We start from the raw sequence: 20,675 nt of genomic DNA on the forward strand, positions 1-20,675 counted from the left end.
AACAACAAATAGTAAAGGAAGCTTCACCACCTGATTGTAGACACAAATGTGTAAGCATACAATGTTCATTCAGGTATTGTCATATGCCAGACAATTAATTCACTGGCAAGTGATAGTGAGATAAAAACAGGAACTAGTGAGAAAGCAGAAACGGAACTGGTTCTTGACTAGTGACCAGGCAGATAAACCATGATCTAGCCTAATAGAAAACGAATATCCTTACAGTATAGAGAACTCAGAATCCAGGCATAATCCCAGTCCTTGGGAGGCTGAGGCAGAATTTTGAGCCTGAGGACAGCCTGGGGTACATAGTGACACTCTGTCTTGATAGCACCAACAAAGCAATCAGCTCAGAGCCCTAAGTTCAGAGGGAAATGCTGGTGTTATCTCTGTTTGTGATGCATGTGTGTTGGTGGGATGCTTTTATGAAACCGAGTCTCACACTATGTAGCATAGGTTGGCCTAGAACTCTTGCTTCAGTCTTCTGTGTTGGCTTTTAGGAGAATTTGCTGAATGCAAGAACTTAACTGGGAGAATCAGATGGAAGTTTTTGTATGTTTGGACATACAAAAGACAGACCATCACATAGTCCAGGCTGGGCTTGAATTGTATATGGAGTCAAGGTGACTTTGAATTCCTGGCCTTCCTACCTCTACCTCCTAAGTATTAGGGTTACAAGTGTAGACTACCAAGCTCAGTTCTGATTTTCCAACCTAAAAAAAATGTGTGAGTGTGGTATATAGGTGTGGTGTAGGTACAAGTGGGGTGGTGGTGGGGTTCGTGTGTACCTGTGCCCAAGCGTGAAGATCAGAGAACATTGTGTGTTCATCTGTCACACTCTGCCTTGTTTGTTTGAAGAAAGGTCTCCCTGAAAGAGTTCTCATTTTCTAGCCCTGCTTCCAACAATACTGGTGTTACAGTGGCACATGAGATCGAGCCCAGCTTGTTAGGGTGTTAGTATCCAAGTTTAAGCCCTCAGAGCTGTGCAGTAAGTGCTTTTAACCACTAACAATCTCTCACCACACTGCTTTTCTTTTTCTTTTTGAGATAGGGTCTCATAAATCAGCCCAGGCTGGCTGTAACTCAGTGTCATTAAGGCTGACTTTGAACTCCGGATTCACCTGCCTCTACTTCCAACATCCTGGGATTAGGTTCATAGGGGGCTGTAAACTAGCTGAGAAATTGGTCAGTGCAACAGAGTGCTGACAAGGCTGAGTGAAAGGTATGGTGGCCAGGGAGGTGGGGAGTCGAGCTGTGTGCTCTGCTTGATATTCCTAGAATTTAGTGATGCACTTGTCTTTGACTAAGTGTCTTTACATATGGAGAAACCAAGTCAGGGAGAGCAGTGGCATCTGGTTTCTTAGCTGCAGGATCTGCTAGTGAGTCAGTGCCATCCTATCTGTGGGAACTTGATTGAAAATGGTACTGTAGCCTCCCAAAGCTTACCATTCTTCCTTCACTAGAGAAACAAAAATTATACCATAAACTTGACCTCCCAAAAGGGTGCATGGGGATGTCAGTCTTCCTAAAGCTCTCTGGTTCTTTTTGTTTTATGTAGAGCAAGTGTCGATTTAAGTGGAAGAGAGAAAGTCAGTGAGTGAGAGGGGCTCCATAGGAGAAGAGCTCCACTCCATCCTCAGTCTTTCTGCTTTTCACGATATTAAACTAGCTTTTGTTTGAATACACATTCTCCTGCCCCACCTTAGTTTTTAGGTTCTGGGAATTGAACCTAGGGCCTCACACATGGTAGGCAAATGCTATACCACAAAGCTATATTTATTTACTACTGTATGTGTATATGATATGGAAGGTAGGGCATTCATGTACAGGTGACAAGCAAACTTTATGGAGCCGGTTCTCTCCTTCCCTTGCATGCCAAGAACATTGACCTGCAGAGCCATCTCACTAGCCCTTGCCATTTGAGACTTGAGTTTTACTAAATTTTGGAGGCTGACCTTGACCTTACTGGAGCTCAGACAGAACTTGGATTTGTGATCAATCCCCAACTTTGCCCACCCCTCCCCCCAACTTCCCACAAAGTAACTGAAATCTCAAGTGTGTGCTAGTAGGCCTGGCATATGACTTTGTAAAATATGTGTTAATGTATTCTTATAAATTTTCATACATGTATACAGTATGTTTTAGTTGCCCTGCTTCTCCCCATATCCAATTCTTCCAAGACCTCTCAACCATGTCTCTATCCTTCCTCCTAACCTCATTGCCTTTTTAAAATTGTTTTGACTTGAATTTCAGATGCTTCCACTTGATAGTAACTATAATCTCAAGCCATGGTTTAGAGTCAGGAGCCTTTATATATTTTCCTACAGATTGAGCAGTAGGAGAGCCAGGCATAGTGTTGCATACCAATAACTCCTGCACTTGGGAAGTGGAAGGGAGAGAGACTCAGGAGTTTGAGACCAGCCTGGGCTATATGAGAACTCATCTCAAACAGAAGTCAGCTATGGGTTGTTTGGGTGGTGTTGCATGTTTTGTTTTTGTCTTTTGTTGTTGTTGGATTGTTTTAAAATAGCCTCCCTACTTAGGTTATGTAGGTCCCTATGTTGTAACTAGGTCCAGTCAGGCCTCAAGCTTTTGATCTTCCTGCTTCCTCTTGAGAACTAGAACTGTATGTATGTACCACCATGACCCAGTTTGTTTTCAAGACAACTAAGGTTTTTTGTTGTTGTTGTTTTTGGTGTCTTTTTTTTTTTTTTTTTTTTTCCCTCTGTTTCTACATCACTCTGGCTGTCCTGGCTCAGCTCCACCTACCCCTGCCTCCCAAGAATTAAAGCTGCCACCATCTGGCAGGCTTGTTTTTTTTTTTTAAGAGACTATGTAAATCAGATTATCTTTGAACTTGTGACCATCTTGCTGTCCTTCCCTCCTTAATGCTGAGAGAACAGATGTATACCACCAGCCTAAGACTGTACTTGTATTACCTGTATTACCATTGGAGTCACTTAAAGAAGGAGCCACAGATCCATCAGTGTCACTTAATCTACCTGTCCTGAAACACTGTTCGGGGCGTGTGCCCTGAGCTGTGTGGTAACAGGAGAATCGTCTGAAGGATCAGCATTTGGAGGGGACTGAGCTTTCTGTAAGGCTGACCCAAAAAAAGGAAGATCCTTGTCTTCCTTCTGAGTGGTCACTCTATAGCTCTATCCTGCCTCTTGTGTCTCTCCATGTGTGTCTGTGTGAATGTTTGTGTGCATGGAAGTGTCTGTGGAGGCAGAGGTCTTTCCATTTCACATACCACCTTATATTTTGAGGCAGGGTCTCTCATTAAGCCTGGTGCTCACCAGGTAGCCTGGCTGGCTAATGAGATCCTCCTGTGTACTCACATGCCAGTGCTATTTCTTTTTTAGGGAAGTGTTATTTGGTGCTGGTATAGCTTTCTGTATCCCATCTTTTTGGGTGTTTTCATTTGTTTGGGTTTTTTAATTAATCAATTTATTTATGTGTATGGTGTTTTGCCTACATATGTCTGTATGAGGGTGTCACATCCCTTGGAACTAGAGTTACAGACAGTTGTGAGCTGCCATGTGGGTGCTGGGAATTAAACCCAGGTCCTCTGGAAGAGCAACCAGTGCTCTTAACTGCTGAGCCATATCCAGCCTCCATTTGTTTGGTTTTGATTGGGGGCTTTTTGTGTGTGCTTTTGCTGGGGAAGGGGTTTGTGTTTTGAGGCAATATATTATGCAACTCTGGCTGGTCTGAACTCACTATGTAGCCCAGGCAGCTTTGAACTTATACCAATCCTCCTGCCTCAGCCCTTTGTGTGACTTTATTTTTTTCATTGGAAAGGCTCTGAAATCTGGGTAACTTGGATTTTAATACTTAAAATTAACAGTCTTTTTTTTTGTTGAAAAACTCAATATATCAGTGATCTGAAATTTAGACATAATGGCATTTGCTATTTCAATAACTAAAACTTAGCATGGCAGAGCATGTTTGTAATCACAACACTTTGGAAACTGAGCTAAGAGGCTTGCTACAAATTCAAGACTAGCTTAGGCTATACAGTTTAAGGCTAGCCTGAGCTACACAGTGAATTCAGGGTCTGCCTCAGCCATGTAGTGAGAACTTGTCTCAAAATCAGAATTCCAAAGAGTCTTACCACATGTGTAGGCATCCTTTGTATCTTTGTAAACAGACACTTCTGCATGAGTGCCCAACCAGAAGCCAGCTGATCTGCCTCTTCTGCCTGTGTGTTAGGTTCCAGAGCACTGTGCAGGTGAGCAAGCTGCAAGACCTCATCCAACGCAGCAAGATGGCCAGGTGCAGAGGACGGTTTGTCTGCCCAGTGATCCTGTTCAAAGGCAAGGTAAGGCCCACCCACAGCCTCCCTACTCAATGCTATAGAGCTGGATTGTCTAGGGCAGATCCTGACACTAACTGCCTACACATGGCCTCAGTTTATTCTACAAGCCTACATGATTGGTTTGCAGAGTACATTAAATCAGATAATCTGCTTGTCTGTTCCTTCTTTCAGTCATGTGATAGCCATGTACTTACTGAATGTGTACTTTGTGCCAGGCACTGTCTCAGAACTTGAATAATATCCTGTAATGCAGACAAAAGTCCCGATCCTTGCAGTTCATATGCTTAGAACTGTTAAGGTAGCTCCATAATGTGATCTCATTTACCTGTCTTACTATCTTTTGGTTCAGAGTGGCTAAATAACTTGATCAAGTTTATACAGTAAGAACTATGATTCCAGTCAGGCATGGCAGTGCACACTTGTAATCCCAATACTTGGAAGGTAGAGTCAGCCTGGGCTCTATAACAAGCAGAATACCAAACATAGCTGGTTTCTCTCTCTTTTTTTTTAAAGACTGTGTATTGCTCAGTAGCTTAGACTCTCCTTAAATTGATAGCATTCCTTCTGCCTTACCCTCTCTGAGTTCTGGGATACTCTTTAAGCTTCCATCAGAATTCATCCCCTGCTTCCTCCCCAAGACTGTTCTTAGCCTTATGAATGTGGTAGGTTGAAATTATTCAGCAGGTAAGACTTTTCAGACCTATCAATAGATTGTGAAATACTAGGAAGTAAATTCCCTCTGCTTGTGAGGTCTATGAAGCAAAGAGGAAGAAACTAAAAGCAATCCTCCTACCTCAGCCACCTAAGTGCTGTGACTACAGGCCTGAGCCACCAAGCTTGGCGTTTATTTAATGTCTTTGAATGTGTGGCTTGTGTGTGCACACAATTGGGTATCATTCTCTCAATCCCTTCTCACCTTTTTTGAGCCAGTATCTCTCATGAACCTGGAGTGGGCCCCATTCAGTGGTGCTTCCTGGTCAGTCAGCTCTAACCATGTGCTGTCTCCATCTCCTAGCTAGGATTATATAGATGTGCACTGCCACACCTTGCTCTTTATGTGGGTGTTAGGGAACCCAAACTCAAGTTCTCATGGTTGCACAACAAGCACTTTAGCAAGTAATTTTACTTTGAGACAGGGACCTCACTTTGTAGCCCAGACTGGCCTTAACCCCGCATCCTTTGGTATGACTTCAAAGGTGGAGATTCCCAAAGATTTCAAGCCTACGCTACTATACCCAACAGTTGACCGTTTAATCTGCTTTCTGCATGCTGTTAAACTCAGGAAGTGTTAGGTAGCCCTCACTATAGTTCATTTTGCTTAGACCAGCAGGAAATTCAGCCCTAGCCCTTCTCCATGGGCTTCTGGAACAGTCTCTACAAGCAGGGATTGGCATGAAGAAAGACACTACCCTGGAAGCAGTAGTAATCCCCTAGCAGGGTCCTGGGAAACAGTAAGGTGTTGCTTAGAGCTCAAACACAGGGGAAAGCAGAAAATGCAAAGAGGCCACGTATCTAGGAAAACATCCAGCTTACCCCCAGGTGATACCCAGCTGCTTATGTTTTGCCTGCTCTCACCCGCAGCAAGGGCCAGACAGTTGACTTAGTGGTTTCCACATGCACCCATTTCATGCAGCAGCTAGTTGTTTACTTCTGTTACCTTAATGGGAGATGAGGACCCTACAGTAGACAGTATTTTGTAATCTTTCAGAAGCCCACTTTATACTGCAAATTGTGTCACACATTCACAAATAAACTTTAATTACTCTCCTTACATCTTCCCTTTTCTCTTAATGCAGTAGGGCAATTCTCCAGCCTTCCGTCAGACTAGATTGGCTTGCTTCCATGTCACTAAATCATCTTGCGTTCCCTCCGAAACACTACTGGATTTCAACACACTGTCTAAAGACATAGTCTTAAAATTAAATAATGAAGTTTATAAACCAGCAAGATGGCTCAGTGGGTAAAGGTGCCCACTATACAAGTTTTGATCTTCAGACTTCACATAAATAAAGGTGGATGGAGAGAACTAACTAAACCAAATTGTCCTCTGGTACACACTGTGGCATGAGTGCCCACACACAAACACATCATGCAGATGTGGAAATAGTCTTTTTAAAGAAACTGTTGCTCGGCTTTTAGGAATCCAACTCTAAAATGATCCCTTCCATGATAAAGTAAAAATATCTAAGCAAGGGGTGGGGATTTAGTTTAGTAGTAGAACACTATCCTAGCACGTACAAGTCCTGCCTTCCATCTCTCGTAGCCCTTTTAATACCTACTTTTATTTCCTTGATAGTTTGGAGGTTTGTTTTTTTGAAACAAGATTTCTCTGTAGCCCTGGCTGTCTGTCCTAGAACTTGATATGTAGACCAGACTGACTTTAAACTCAGAGATATGCCTGCCTCTACCTCTTAAGTGTTGGTATTAAAGGTATGCACCACCACACGGAACTTTTTTTTTGAGATAGTCTCATGAACCCCAGGCTGGCCTCAGACCCACTATGTAACTATGGCTGGCCTTAAACTTCTGATGCCCTTGCCTCTGCTCTTAAGTGCTATTATAGCCACGTCATCAAAACTGTTTCAATAATTTCTTTTTAAAAATTAAGATCCCAGGTTATTTTTTAATTACTTCCCTCAGTATAAAAGTTACCCTCTATGCTAAAAAGTTCCAAATTAATAAGTAACAGGGCCTTGGAGGTATGTGAGCTTGAGCCAGTTCTAGCCCTTGCTATATGACTGTTCACATCCCTTAACCTCCATGGGCCAGTTTTCTTTCTTCATGAAATAGTGGTCATCCCTGCTGCCTGCCATGTTTGTCTTATGGTCTTCTGAGAGTTCGGTGAGAAGATGGTGTCACTTGTCAGTACTGTGCCCAGTACCAGATAGATAGATAGATAGATAGATAGATAGATAGATAGATAGATAGATAGATAGATGATAGATAGAATCAAGTCTTATCATTGAAAGTAACACTGGTACCAGGAATCTGGAAGAGAGAGAACCCTTTGGTGTCGAGTCTGTAGGCTAATAAGTTCTAGGCATCCTTCACACTGACCATGGTCGTCTTAATGCTGGCCAGGAGCTGGACATTCCTTAAGCTCTGCATGCTTCAGAAATTATCTGACCTGAAAATGCTATTTGTCTCCTAGCACATTTGCAGGTCAGCCACACTGGCTGGATGGGGAGAGCTGTATGGACGCTCTGGATACAACTATTTTTTCTCAGGTGACTATTGAACAGCCTTTTATGGGTATAAGAGTGGAAACCTAGTGAGAGGGATTTGTCCTGCCACAGCCACAGTGGTTTGAGAATGTGTGATGAAGCAGGGTTTAGAACAGGGCACTCCACTCAGTAGAAACCAGGGTTTCACTTCAGACATAAAGCAAACTGCTACACAGATTGGTATGTGGTTCTGATGGAGACATGAGGGCTGAACCTGGGGTAGTGGCAGATTGGTGCTACCTGCACTTGACCCTGCAAGAAAGGAGACTGGTAAGAGCGCCTCTGGGTAGAGCTTATGCTACCAGCCTCAGTGCTGACAGACTGGTTTCTCTGGCAGGGGGAACAGATGATACCTGGGCAGATGTGGATGATGTCACGGAGGAGGACTGTGCTCTCCGGTTAGTGCGGGGTCACTGTGGGTAGGAGCTTGGGTCGGGATGGGTTTCTGGTTGGCAGCTATGCCCTTCTGGCAGTGGGTATTCATCTCTGATCTAGATAAGTGGATTGGCTCTTTGCTCCTGTCTTCCAACTCCATATCCTCAAAATAGCACTTTTGAAGTCCACCCAGTAGCTTCATCAAAACACTAATGGATACGTGAGCAGTCTACAGCCAGAATCACAGCACATGATGACCTCAGGCTTACCGTGCTGCAGGTCTAAAGTCAGTCCTAGATGTCTCTCTTTGTTTAGAGCCCTACACAGTGGCAGTATGCAGCTGTTCTGCTAAGTATGAACCTGCCAGTTGTCACACAGAACACTGCCACTAAATTACAGGGTTGGGGTAAAAGACCTCATGTAGCCACTGTTTCCCACAGTTGCATTTGAGTCATACACACCCTCTTTTTTCCTTCTTTGGTATGTGTGTTTGGGGGTGGGGGAAACATTTGAGATAGCTTCATAAAACCACAATGGCTGGCTGTTTTTGGCATTTTGAGACAAGGTGTGTAGTCCAACCTGGCTTTGGATTTCCTGTGTAGGCAAGGATGACCTTGAATTCTTGGTTCTGTCACCATTTCCCAAGCTCCCTTTAAAGGGAAAAAAATGGGTTGGTTCACACTCTATTCCTTTCAAACGGTTTCTAACTGAACAAGCCAACAAATCTCCTTGTGTGGTTGCTACCACATGGACAGTCATTAGCTGGTATCCAGCATCTCTGGAATGTACATGAGCACCCTAGTAAGATCAGCTGCCCAAATTGTGGCTCTGGTACCTAGCTATGCCCAAGTTCTTCAGTTGGCTTTGAAAGCAGTATCTCTGGCTTGTGCTCAAAAATGTTTGGCTTCCCTGAGGTCAGGTGACTTCTGCCTTGGCCAGGTCATCTGTAACATACAGTTGTCAGGGAGACAACTGACTTTTGTTTGAGCAGTGACAAAGAAGCAGGCGTTAAAAACACATTGCAGTGACTGTTTACTATTTCTACTGCTGCCATATCTGCATGGCTGAACAGAAAGTAGTCTGAGAATTTAAAGATGGTGTTTTGGTTTTTGTGGGGTTTTTTTTTTTTTTCCTCCTTGCTTCAAAGGCCTGGTAAATAGAAGGAATTCACTTACCTAGTATTTCACAATCAATTGGTCGAATCGCCCTAAAAAGTCTTTATCTGTTGAAGAATTTCAGTCTGTTATATTCGTAAGGCATATGGCTAAAAATGGTTCTAAATGGAAGGAAAAGAGGGAGGTGGAGATGAACTAATGGAAGCTTAACAAGTCTAAGCCACCAGCCCAATGCCTTTTAGAGATGAGATTATCTTGAGTCTTCTGGCTTAATGTCAAGCAGTGCAGAAAGCCCTTTCCCACTCGGCTGCAAATTGCTCTTCTTTGAGACACGTCCCAAGATAGGGATAATCTCTTGGAAAGTCACCTTTCCTACCCCCCTCCGTCTGACTTCTGATTGTCCATACTTCCTAAAATAGCTCCATACCCCATACTCCTGAGTCAACATGGATCTCAACTGCTTTCTATGGCTATTTATTTCAGAAGTGGTGACACACACCTTTTTGACAAGGTGAGAGGCTATGATATCAGGCTGCTTCGATACCTGTCAGTCAAGTACATCTGTGACCTGATGGTGGAGAACAAGAAGGTGAAGTTTGGCATGAAGTGAGTACAGGACATCTGGCATGAAGTAGGCTCAGGCTGTTGGTTCACAATTTGCAGGACTAGCCTATAGTGCATGCCATTCTGGCATTGTGGGCTGGTGTGAGGGCCATCTGTGCAGCCTCTCAGTGCACTTTTAAACGGTCCTGATGTGCCTTCATACACACGTATGTGCTGTGGTGCTCGTGGAGGCCAAAAATTGGCATCAGATATGTTCCCCAGTCATTCTTCACCTGATTTTTCAAGACAGTCTTTCAATAAGCCTTGGAGATTGCCAGTTCAGCTGGCCTGGTTGGCTAGAAAGTCAACGGATCCTCCTATCTCTTTCATATCACTATTATTACAGGTGTTTGCAGCCACTTCCAGCTTTTTACATAGGTGCTGGGAATCTGAACTCATGTCCTCATGCAGGCATAGCAAGTACTTTACCAGCTGAGCCATCTTCCTGGCCTCTGTTATTTATGTTTTGTTTTTTTGTTTGTTTGTTTGTTTTTTTGTTTTTGTGGGGAATTTTATTTGATTTATTTTGCTTTTTACTTTATTTTGTTAATTTTACTTTGTTTTGCTATTTGTATTTTTAAGATAGGGTCTTGAAGTATGGCCCAGGCTGACCTTGAACTCACTATGTAGCCCACATGGCCCTGAATTTGTGTGGATCCTCCTGGCTTTGCCTCCCAAATACTGGGATGACAAGTGTGCAACTACTCTCAGCTACATGTTCCCATGTTTAGGAGTGACCTTTGGAGGTAGAGAGTCCTTCCTACTGTCCGGCTCTGTCCCATCCTCAGGACCAAGAGTGGATGTGCCTCATGCCTCCATGGAGCTGATGATATGGAAGGTTATCCTCCAATCCTGGGTACTGGCTGAGGCCTGCTGCTTTGTTAGAGTGAAAAAGACCTCTTATTTGAGTTAAAGTGGGGATAGGGAAGAGCTCTTGGTTGCTGCTTAGGGTGTCATTCCTAAGTCTGAAGGACAGCTTTTTAGCAAAAACTTCATTATAAGAAATTGTAACACTCTGTGTTTGTGTGTGTATTGGGATGCAATAACACATTATGTCCCTATCTTATAGTGTAACCTCCTCTGAAAAAGTGGACAAAGCCCAGCGCTATGCAGACTTCACTCTCCTCTCTGTCCCATATCCAGGTAGGAGACCAGGGTCAAACTTGCTGTGCCTAGGTGTTCTGGGAGCTGTTTGGGAGGTACTGTATCAGGCAGCATGGACATTTGGGCCCCAGGTCACAGCAGTCATGCTTGAGGGTCAGGCAGGATTTTGCAATGCTCTGAACTTCAATTTCCTTCACGTATGTCAGGACTTGAAATAGACTAGATCTTGTGCATCCATATAACCTATGCATGTAAGAGGAAATGATATGTTCATACACAGCCATCAATTATGCTGCTCTGGCCCATATGCTGTATACCTTCTCCTGTATGTCCAGAGCTATTGGTAGATATCACCCCAGAAAATGCTGTGTGGCTGGTAGAAAAACAAAAGGTGCTCTGTCATCAGAGCAGGGCACTTTGCATCTCTGCCACACAATCCTCTATCTGTAGCCAGGCTGTACTCTCCCAGGGGAAACTGTAGCTGTGTGTGGTACTCTAGTTCCCTACTATCCCTGCCTGGTCACTGAACAACAGTGCCAGGCTTTGTCAGTCACATCAAGGAGTGTTCTCCCTCCTTAACCTCTCTTCTCATTGACATCTTCCTTCAGCTTGGACTTGGACTTTACTTCCTAGTCTCAGAGCCACATAGCCAATAGAAAGAGCAGGCTGCAATAGACTCTCATTAGAACTGCAAGTTCATTTGGTATCCTCAGTGTCCTCCGTGCAGTCTATGAAACTCTTTTCTGCCAGCTTTGTGTTTGGTGCCCTGCCCTTGGTACTACTAGGTGCCCTTGAACCAGCCCCTCAACCTTTCTGGGCATCATATTCATCCTTCATGAAAATGACACTTGTTTCAGAATAAAGTGAGAGACCCATCCCTAATAGATTCTGTAAATTAGGTTCTAATGAGGAATTTCTGCTGCTTATGAGCAACTTTGGGCTGATGTAGGTTATGAAGATGCCACTGGGCTTAACAATGCTGGATCCTGTGGCAAGAAACCTGTGACAAAGGTTTCTTGTTCCAGAAGCATCCATTCCTCACTTGATGCCCTTGTGGCTCTGCAGATCCTTCAGATCTAGTATCTCCCAGGAGAGGCTACTAGGGAGCCACATCTATTCCATGTGTTTTGACGTGGTTCCTGAGGAGCAGGCATCCATATGCTTGTTTATATCCGAGATCCAAAAGGGCCATAGCTAGGAAAAATAGTTATGCTACAAGTGTTAGTACCATTGCCTCATTCTGATAACAGTAGAGGGGGGACTCTTTGCAGTTTGGCAAGTTACTACTGATTCCTCAGATGTTAACACCCTTTGCTAACCTGTCTCATTGGGCCACAATCCATCTGGCTTAGGGATGAAAATACTTAGTGTGCTGTCCACTTGTAATAGAAAAAGGGCACAGTCTCATTAATTAACCAGAATAAGAATTAAGGAAATGATGGTACTTCCATCTATAGAGCAGCATATTCCATAATAGAATGGTACCCAATACAGTGAACAGGAGCACATGGTACAAACAGCTATAATCGTAGCATGTGGGAGGCAAAGAGTCACCGTAAATTCAAGTTCAAGCCTGTTCTGTGTTGTCTGCTCCAGGCCGGCCAGAGCTACATAGTGAGACCCAGTCTTAATAGAAGATGAGGGTAAGGTACAGAATTAATTTAGTTGATATTCCCAATTGTGTTAAGGAACAGTACTTAAAAATCTGAGTAGGAAAGATGGCATAAAATAAAGATTGATCTGAGCTGTTGGTGGCACACGCCTTTAATCCCAGCACTTGGGAGGCAGAGACAGGCGGATCTCTGTGAGTTCGAGACCAGTCTGGTCTACAGAATGAGTTCCAGGACAGTCTCCAAAACAATACAGAGAAACCCTGTCTCGAAAAACCAAAAAAAAAAAAAAAAAAAACTGAATTTCTTCGCCAAATTTTTATATACTTCATCTGGTGATTTTGTGAGTTGGGAGGAGGGTGCAAGGGACAATCCAAAATAAAAAATATCCAGACACAGCCATAAAGGGGTAAGGCAGCAGAAGCACTTTTTAGTCAACATGCTTATGTTCTTGAGCTTTCTTCATGCTTATGTCACTTAACAAAGTTTGTTATTGAAAGTCACACCTTTTATAAAAAGAAAAAGGTGGTGTTGGATCAGTGATGATATATGGTGATATATGATCCATGGATCATGACTACAGGTCTGGGAGTCTGAACTTCACACCAAAAGAGAGTCATACCTTTGACCTTTAAGGACTGTCATCTGAGTCCTGTGAGTACTTCAAGGCTCCTACTGGCACTAAGGATAGTATCACTTTAACTTATACTGGAGATGGGCAGAGTTCTCAACTCTTCTTCAGAGCGTGAGAATAGATGGGGCCAAACTCCACCCACACAAGACTAGTTTGTTTCCCTTGGAGTGAATTGTCACTATCCCCTGCTTTTGTCCTTACTATATTGCCTGCTAGTGGATTCAGAAGCTTCTTGTAATAATGACATCAGGCATAACCCTGGGTACCAAGTCTGTTTTGCTGGTTCTCACGAAAGGAGAGTATGTGTCATAGGCATCATCATAACTGATCCTGGGAGTTGATCTAGCAAATCAAGATTTTGGAAAGCAGAGCACTTCATGGTGCCCTAAGAGATAATTGGTGTCTCCTCTTATCCCACACTCATAAGCTCAAGGCCCCTGCCTGATAGTTATAGCTGTTCTTTCTACTGGTGAGGCACCCTAAAATAGGCTGAAGTATTATGGCTGAAGATTGTCTCCTGACTTCTCAATTAGTGTTGAGGCTGGGGAATTAGAATGAAATGAAACCAAAGTTGGGCACATGAGATGGAGCCCCACTTTTTTTCCACAAAGACCCTCTTTTTTGCCCTGAGGCAAGCCTTAAATGTTCTAGAGTTCTGGGTGTTTGGCCTCTGGTTTCTCACAGAATTAAGGGCCCTCACTAGACTTGGTATACCAAAGCCACATCTGCACACTCATTAACTGAAGAACTCAGTAACTCTAAGAAGCTGTCCCCTCATCTGCCAAGTGCTTTCCCCTGCCCTGTGACTTGATGCCACAGGAACCCACTCAGCAAAATGGTTGTGTTCACCTCACAAAGACAAGCCATAACCCAGGGACAAATCTCATCTCTGACCAAGGCAGCTGGCTGCTACTGCAGAACAAGAGTTTGACTAATTTTGACGTGGTGGTGCACTTGGGAGGTAGAGGTGTAGGCATGGATCTCTGAATTAAAGGCCAGGATGGTCTATAGAGCCAGCTAGTTCCAGGACAGCCATGGCTACATAGACCCTGCTCAAAAAAACAAAAACAAAAAGCTGGTTGACTTAGTCAAGAGGTTGGCAATAAGAGTTCCTGTCTCAAGAGCAGTATGGTGTCAGTTATATATTGCCATTTGAATGTCACAGCTATGCAACTGACTGTACTGTCTTATATGTATTACTGCATTTTAACCTAAAACAGCCATCTCACAAGTAGGAAAACCAGGGCTTAATGACATTCACCAACTTATTATGTGTCACAGGTATGGATAAAAACAGTACTTTGAAGTTGGGCCTGCTTCTAAAGCCTCTTTGCACAGTTCCTCCCTCTGTTGCCGATGCCGCAAGCTGGTAGTTTCTGAGGGAGTTTGATGGAGAAAGTGCCCTTTACTTTGCTGGATTGACAAGTGATCCATTGAATACTTGTCGGCTTGCAGGCACTGTCACATCTGTCTGGAGTAAGGATATGTAGTCTCCTCTGAAACCTGTAGTTGGGGATTGCTACCCTTATTTGCTAAGAAGGTGCCTCAATTCTACAAGAAAGTAGATTCCTGCTATGAGCACTGCCTTTATCTGCTGAAATTGGTACTAGAAACTTGTAGGATAAAGGGACTTGCAGTGATGGAGGTGTTTCTAGTGTCAGGGAACACAGATAGTGTAAGGAAGTTGCGACCTTGTATAGCTGGAAATATTGATGCCAAGAGCTTGCTCTGGCTCTGGATCTCACCATTTCAGTCTGCCCCTGCCTGCCCAGCACCACCAATGTGGACAGCTTGGTGACCTTGTGACTCCCGAGTTCTCAGCACCTAGGGTCAAAGGTGGCCAGGGAGCTGTTGACTAGGATAGAAAATGCCATAACTTCGTCTTCTTTTCCAGGCTGTGAATTCTTCAAGGAATATAAGGATCGGGATTACATGGCTGAAGGGCTCATATTTAACTGGAAGCAGGTATAAGTAACAATATTCAACAATATTCAACCATTTATCTAACAGAAGACCACAAAGAGCTTGTCATTTTTTTCAGGGAAAATACTATGCTTTTCTTTTTTGTTCTTGCCTGCATTAGTCTTACTCTTTCACTTCCTCTGCTGCTTGCATGTGTGTTAATGTCTCACCGCACACCCTTTCTTCTCCCCTTTTCATGGCTGCCTTGCCATTAAGGAAAGTCTTCAAAGCCAAGTTAGAGAAGGACCTTACTCTTCTTCCACTCTGTGTAAAGAGTGGAAGCAGCAGATTGTGTACAGGGATCTTCCAGAGGCTGAGTATTGCTTGCTCTCGCTTCTTGCAGCTTCAAAAGCTTCAGTGTCTGACAAAGTCCATTTAGCTATAGTGACCTGGTCACTTTGCTTTTTAAGCTATCAATTCCAGAGTACCCTAGGCATCTGGCCCAGAGAAGGCAAGCACTGCTGAATGCTGTCCTACCTGTTGTGGATATAGCTTCAGGGTTGGGACCTATTGTTACCACAACTACATCTGCTGCCAATTACATCTCAGTATCATTCTGTTCTCAGGACTATGTTGATGCCCCATTGAACATCCCTGGCTTCCTGACTCAGTCTCTGAACATTGACTGGAGCCAATATCAGGTGAGGGCCTGATCATGCAGAGGCAGGGTGGGGGGATGGTGTGACCCAGGGGACCCTGTTAACCCACCCTTTGAGACCTTGTACAAATGTTACCGTACTCTGACATCCCGCAGCTCAGACTAAGTGAAACTGCTTTTCTGTTGAACTCTCTCTCTCTCTCTCTCTCTCTCTCTCTCTCTCTCTCTCTCTCTCTCTCTCTCTCTCTCTCTCTCTCTCTGTCTCTGTCTCTGTCTCTGTCTCTCTCTCTGTCTCTGTCTCACTGTATAGCCCAAGTTGACCTAGATCTCACTATGTAGACCATCAGGCCAGCCTTGAACTCACAGATCCTTTGAGTGCTGGGATTAAAGGTGTATACCTTCATGTACCACTTTCCTTATTTGCTCGAGACCCAGAGAGTCAAAGTCTTCCAAATGTAATTCGATGATTTGTGTCCACCAGGGGGATCTGTTTCCAGGGGACCTCACAGAGTCTGCTCTTCCATATCTGGGCTTAGCAGCTTCTCATTTTTCTTTATAATGGGCTCTGTTAGAGGAAGTGCAGAGATGCCTGACCTCATTTGACTGCAGAAACCTTAAAGATAGAGCTGCTCTCCATGCTGTTTAACCCTCAGAAGCTGACAGCAGCTGCGAGTCTCCCTTGCCGCTTGCCTCAAACAGTACTAGTAGCTCTTCTGTCACCTTCCCCATGTCCTGTTCACTCTGCCTGCCTGCCTTCCCCTTCTTGGTTTCCTCCTGTCTGACTGACGCCTTGTCCTTCAGGATTTGGCTCTGTGTTCACTTCAGGAAGACTCTCCTGATTTGCCTCCTCTCCCTTTCCTGATGGTTGGATGCCTGTATCTACCTTCCCATTAACTCCCTGGGCATATCTATCATGGAATTTTCCACTGAGCTGTAGTTACAGTTTAGAGATCTGCTTCTGTGAGCTCCATGAGGACACAGAGGACCCACACAGCTTGTGTATCTCCTCCATACCCCCTGCATCGAAAGCCAGGTGTTGAGCTACATGCTTGTTATCCCTTACTCAGGAGGATCCTTACAAGTTTGAGACCAGCCTGGACTACTTAGCAGACCCTGTCTCAAAACCCACCCACCCCATACCCAGGATGGGGCGGGGGATAAGGGAGATGGGAACAGCTAAACAGTGATTATCAAAAACATCCTGCCTCCCTACCATTTTCGTTTGTGTTCTAGATTGAACAACTCCACACAGCCTTAAGGTTTCCTTTTCTCAGACTTGACCTGCCTCATAGGCAGCTGGAGGCCCCTTCTCTTATGTGATACCAGGGAAGTATGTAAAGACAAGGACTGGATTTGTCTTATCCCGGTTCTTTTCCTGCCACGTGGATTCTAGGGAATTAAACTCAGATCACCAGGCTTGGTGGCAAATGCCTCTACTCACCATGCCATGCTGCCAGCATGGATTTATCTTCTCTCTGAATAGCCTTAATTACAATTTAGATGCCCATGCAACTATCTGGGTACAAGCAAGAGGGAAATGTCAGGTATTTCTATAAGAGGATCATTAGAGAGGGAAAGTGGACAGTGCTCTTGATTGTGATCTGAAGAGTAGGTTCATGGGGTCCTGTGCCCTGGGCTATGGTTTCACAGGTTAAATAGCCAAGGGGAACCTGCAGGCTCCTCCGTTTGTATACGTGATCTCAGGTGGCCTCTACCCCAAGCTTCCTTCTTCTGTTCCCTCTGGAGCTGCTTGTTTCAAGTACCAATTGAATCTGATGAACTACTCACCAAATAGGGGTGACAGGGAGGGCCTGTGTGTGCTGGTCCTGCTACTGATGTCTGTTCTGGGAGGGAGGGAGGGAGGGAGAGAGAGAGGGAGAGAGGGAGGGAAGGCTCTGCTGAGTAGTTGGAGATGCTGTAGTTGGGCTCCTTGGCTTTGAGTAGACCTTCCCTTTCCCTGAAAGTGGGGTTGACTATCTTATCCTGGGCCTCATTGGGATCCCTGGGTTGTTAAGTGTTCTTAGAAAGTATGCTGGAGTGCCTTTACAGCAGACTCTGGTTAGCTGACTTCAGAGCACTGACACTGATGTGATTCCAGGCATGCTGATGGCAGCGGGCATATCAAAGGAATGCTCCCTTGAATGAAGCAGTGAAGCCAGTTTGTCTTACGAGTCTCCTCATCTCAACCAGGGATGCACTCTGCCCTCTCTACGTGTTAGCTTTGGGGTCCAAGGTTCCCTTACACTGCCCTCCTTAGGTTATCAACTGTTGTTCACTCCACTTTGCTCCTAGAGGCTTTTTCCTGGAGTACATGGGATGATCACAGGGTAAACCTAAGTTTCTAGCACACTGCCACGGCCCACTCACATTCAGTAATCTCACATTTTTGCTTCTTACTCTCCTGTAAACCTTAGAGTCTGGTGGTGCCAGACTCATCCCTCAATTCAGCTGTGTGGTTTTGGGCCTTCCTGGTGCAGTCTTCCCCATAGATAACTAGGCCCAGCCATGGGAACATGCTGTCTCTTCCTGATCAAAGTCTTCTTTAGATCTGCACTGCTTGGTGCTCTGCCAAGCCCCCAGGCCTTAGTCCCTCCCCTCCCCTTGCTGCTGCTATCTTCACTAGCAAGTCTAACCTGAGGTTTCCTGCTACAATGCCTCCTGTCCTCACTCTGCAGAATCTTAGCTCAGAGGAAATCTCTTGGCAGTAGGGTTTCTGACATGTCGAGCCAGTTGTGTAAAGAGACCCTCATGCTCCTGCTGGTAATGGCTTTATTAGCACAATGCTGCAGCAGGTCTCTGGAGCTGCTAAAAGTGGGTCAGAACTCTCTGGGGGCATGGGAGGGTCAGGTAAATGAGTCTGCGTTAAATTCCTGGGAAAACCATTGCAATTACAGGTACCGTGTTCCCCTCCCCCCGGGAAGTGCTCTCTCGTTGGCATGCACCACCCTCTCTGCACAGCCCAGTACGCTGATAGGCAGTTGTGTCCTTAGAGAGCGGAGGCTGTCCCTAGCCAGGGAAAAAGGCTCTGCAGAACTGGGTCATACCCCTCCATGGAATTCAGGTTGGGAGTGGGCTGCTCCACAGTGCCTAGTCTAGTCCTCTCACTTAGCTAGAACAGATTCTTGGCAGCATTTCTTTATTTCCTAACTCCAACCTAATGAGCCTCTTATTGAAAAAAAAAAGTATCTGCTAAATATGCTATACATGTTATCTATCAAGAAACAGTGAGGCCAGGTGGTGGTGGTACATATGTATAATCCCACTGCTCAGAGGCAGAAGCAGAAAGATAGTGAGTTTTAGCCCAGCCTAGGCTAAAATAGGAAGACAATCACTAAAATAGCAAAGGGGGGCAGCCACATGACTTATTAGGTAAAGGTGGTTGCTGCCAAGCCTGACAACCTGAGTTTGATCCCCTGAACCCATGCAAAGTCAAAACTGGCTCCCAAAAGTTCTCTGACCTTTTTACACACCAGCCATGGCAGGAATGCATCTTGTTCTTGTTCTTTAATGTGTATGGGTATTTTGCGTACATGCGTGTCTGTGCACCACTTGTGTGCAGTACCCATGGAGACCGGAAGGAGATATCAGATTCCCCTGGAACCCCTTCAGAACTGTAGTTACAGATGTGGATACAGGAAATTGAACCCTGATCCTCTGTAAGAGCAGGAGTGCTCTTAACCACGGAGCTGTCTCTTCTAGCCCCAGAAATCACACACACACACACACATGTTAAACAATGACAAAAAGATAGCATGCTGTGAGAAGCAGTAAAGGCCAATGAAATGGTGATTCAGAAGATTAATGTTTGTGTTGGTTTCCATGGTGTGGTGGCAGATGAAAAAAATGACTCCTATGTTGCTATTTGGAAAAAGTATCCACCCTGGGCTCCCTGGACTTAGAAGTCACTGGCATATGGTTGCTTAACAGCACCTGCTGGAGAGTTTTCTTTCTTACTCTCCAGCACACTGAGTAAGGGATGCAAAGAGAGAGCTCTTGGAGGTAAAGAATGAATGTCTCAGGTTATTTAGGGTTTGAGGCCTTTAGCTTAAGACCAAGAACCTTGTATACTTGCTGCCAAAAATCATGCTTGGTACCATTTGTTAGTTTGAGATAGGGTCTCATATACCAGGCTAGCGTAGCTGAGATTGGCTTTGAGGTTGTCCTGATCTTCCAGCCTAGACCTCCTAAGGGCTGGGATTACAAGGGGTGTGCCATCATATGGCAGCATTTTTTGTTAGATTTTTGGTGCTAGGATGGAACCTGGCATTTCTTAATGCAAAAGTATGTGGTCTACCGGTGACTGACACCCCAGCTGGCATTTGTATTTGTTTTGGGATTCTTGAAACTTTAGTATGTAGCCAAGACTGTCCTCAAACTGTTCCTCTTGCCTCCTAGTCCTAGTTAAAATATTTATTTCTCAATCTCTTTTTTTGTTTTGCCCAACAGAGTTGGGACCTGGTGCAACAAACACAAAACTACCTGAAACTGCTGCTTTCCATTGTTAACAATGATGGTGAGTCTTAGGGTCCCAAGCCTGTGAAACGCTGGTCAGAAATGTGGGATTAGCTCCCGGAGAATCCTCTGAACCAGTGAGACTTTTCAGGCTGGATTCCTTCCCGGGTGGGGAGGGAGGTATGCTGAGAACTTTAGTCAAGGCTAGTGAAATGTCTGTGGAAAAAAGCACTTTGCTATTCAAGCTTGATATATGGGTATGATGCCCAGGCCATGGTGGAAGAATAGAACCAATTCCCATAAGTTGTTCTCTGATCTTGGCCTGTAAACTCTCATGTGCACACAAACACAATTATAAGAAATATAGTTAAAAACAGAACTTCAACTAGAAGAGATATTATAAACCAAGACAGGTGCTTCCCCCTACCCCATATCTAGGATGAAATTGGGAAGTAACCCTGGAAAGTTCCCTGGGGAAGAGACACTAAGCTGGCCTGGAGGCCTCATCTGCACCAGACTGAAGGCTCTTTCACCAACCCCTGTCTGGTTCTCTCATTTGGTGTTCTGTTCTGCAATAGATGACAGCGGGCTGCTGGTACACTGTATCTCAGGCTGGGATCGGACCCCTCTCTTCATCTCTCTTTTACGCCTTTCCTTATGGGCTGTGAGTATGAATG

The 20,675-nt window shown here is 44.7% G+C and overlaps 1 protein-coding gene and 1 non-coding gene across 5 annotated transcripts in view; both read left to right on the forward strand.

Moving 5' to 3' along the window:
• The window catches only part of Mtmr14 (myotubularin related protein 14), a 43,025-nt gene that overhangs the window by 8,231 nt on the left and 14,119 nt on the right, over positions 1 to 20,675 (forward strand). For 3 of the 4 annotated variants that reach the window (XM_005066153.4, XM_005066154.4, XM_021224848.2), the window contains 9 exons: positions 4,216 to 4,324; positions 7,473 to 7,548; positions 7,883 to 7,943; positions 9,519 to 9,641; positions 10,708 to 10,781; positions 14,881 to 14,951; positions 15,515 to 15,589; positions 19,993 to 20,059; positions 20,577 to 20,662. In XM_005066153.4, coding sequence (XP_005066210.1) covers positions 4,216 to 4,324; positions 7,473 to 7,548; positions 7,883 to 7,943; positions 9,519 to 9,641; positions 10,708 to 10,781; positions 14,881 to 14,951; positions 15,515 to 15,589; positions 19,993 to 20,059; positions 20,577 to 20,662 — 742 coding nt within the window. Of the gene's footprint in view, positions 1 to 4,215; positions 4,325 to 7,472; positions 7,549 to 7,882; positions 7,944 to 9,518; positions 9,642 to 10,707; positions 10,782 to 14,880; positions 14,952 to 15,514; positions 15,590 to 19,992; positions 20,060 to 20,576; positions 20,663 to 20,675 lie in introns of those variants that run through there. The other variant, XM_040737775.1, reaches the window with a different exon arrangement.
• LOC121137341 lies at positions 12,885 to 12,956 on the forward strand. The gene has a single exon (XR_005874595.1). It is a non-coding gene; the product is annotated as a small nucleolar RNA SNORD113/SNORD114 family (small nucleolar RNA).

Source organism: Mesocricetus auratus, unplaced genomic scaffold, assembly GCF_017639785.1.
Source record: "Mesocricetus auratus isolate SY011 unplaced genomic scaffold, BCM_Maur_2.0 Super-Scaffold_100676, whole genome shotgun sequence".
In the NCBI taxonomy this organism is placed as follows: Eukaryota; Metazoa; Chordata; class Mammalia; order Rodentia; family Cricetidae; genus Mesocricetus; species Mesocricetus auratus.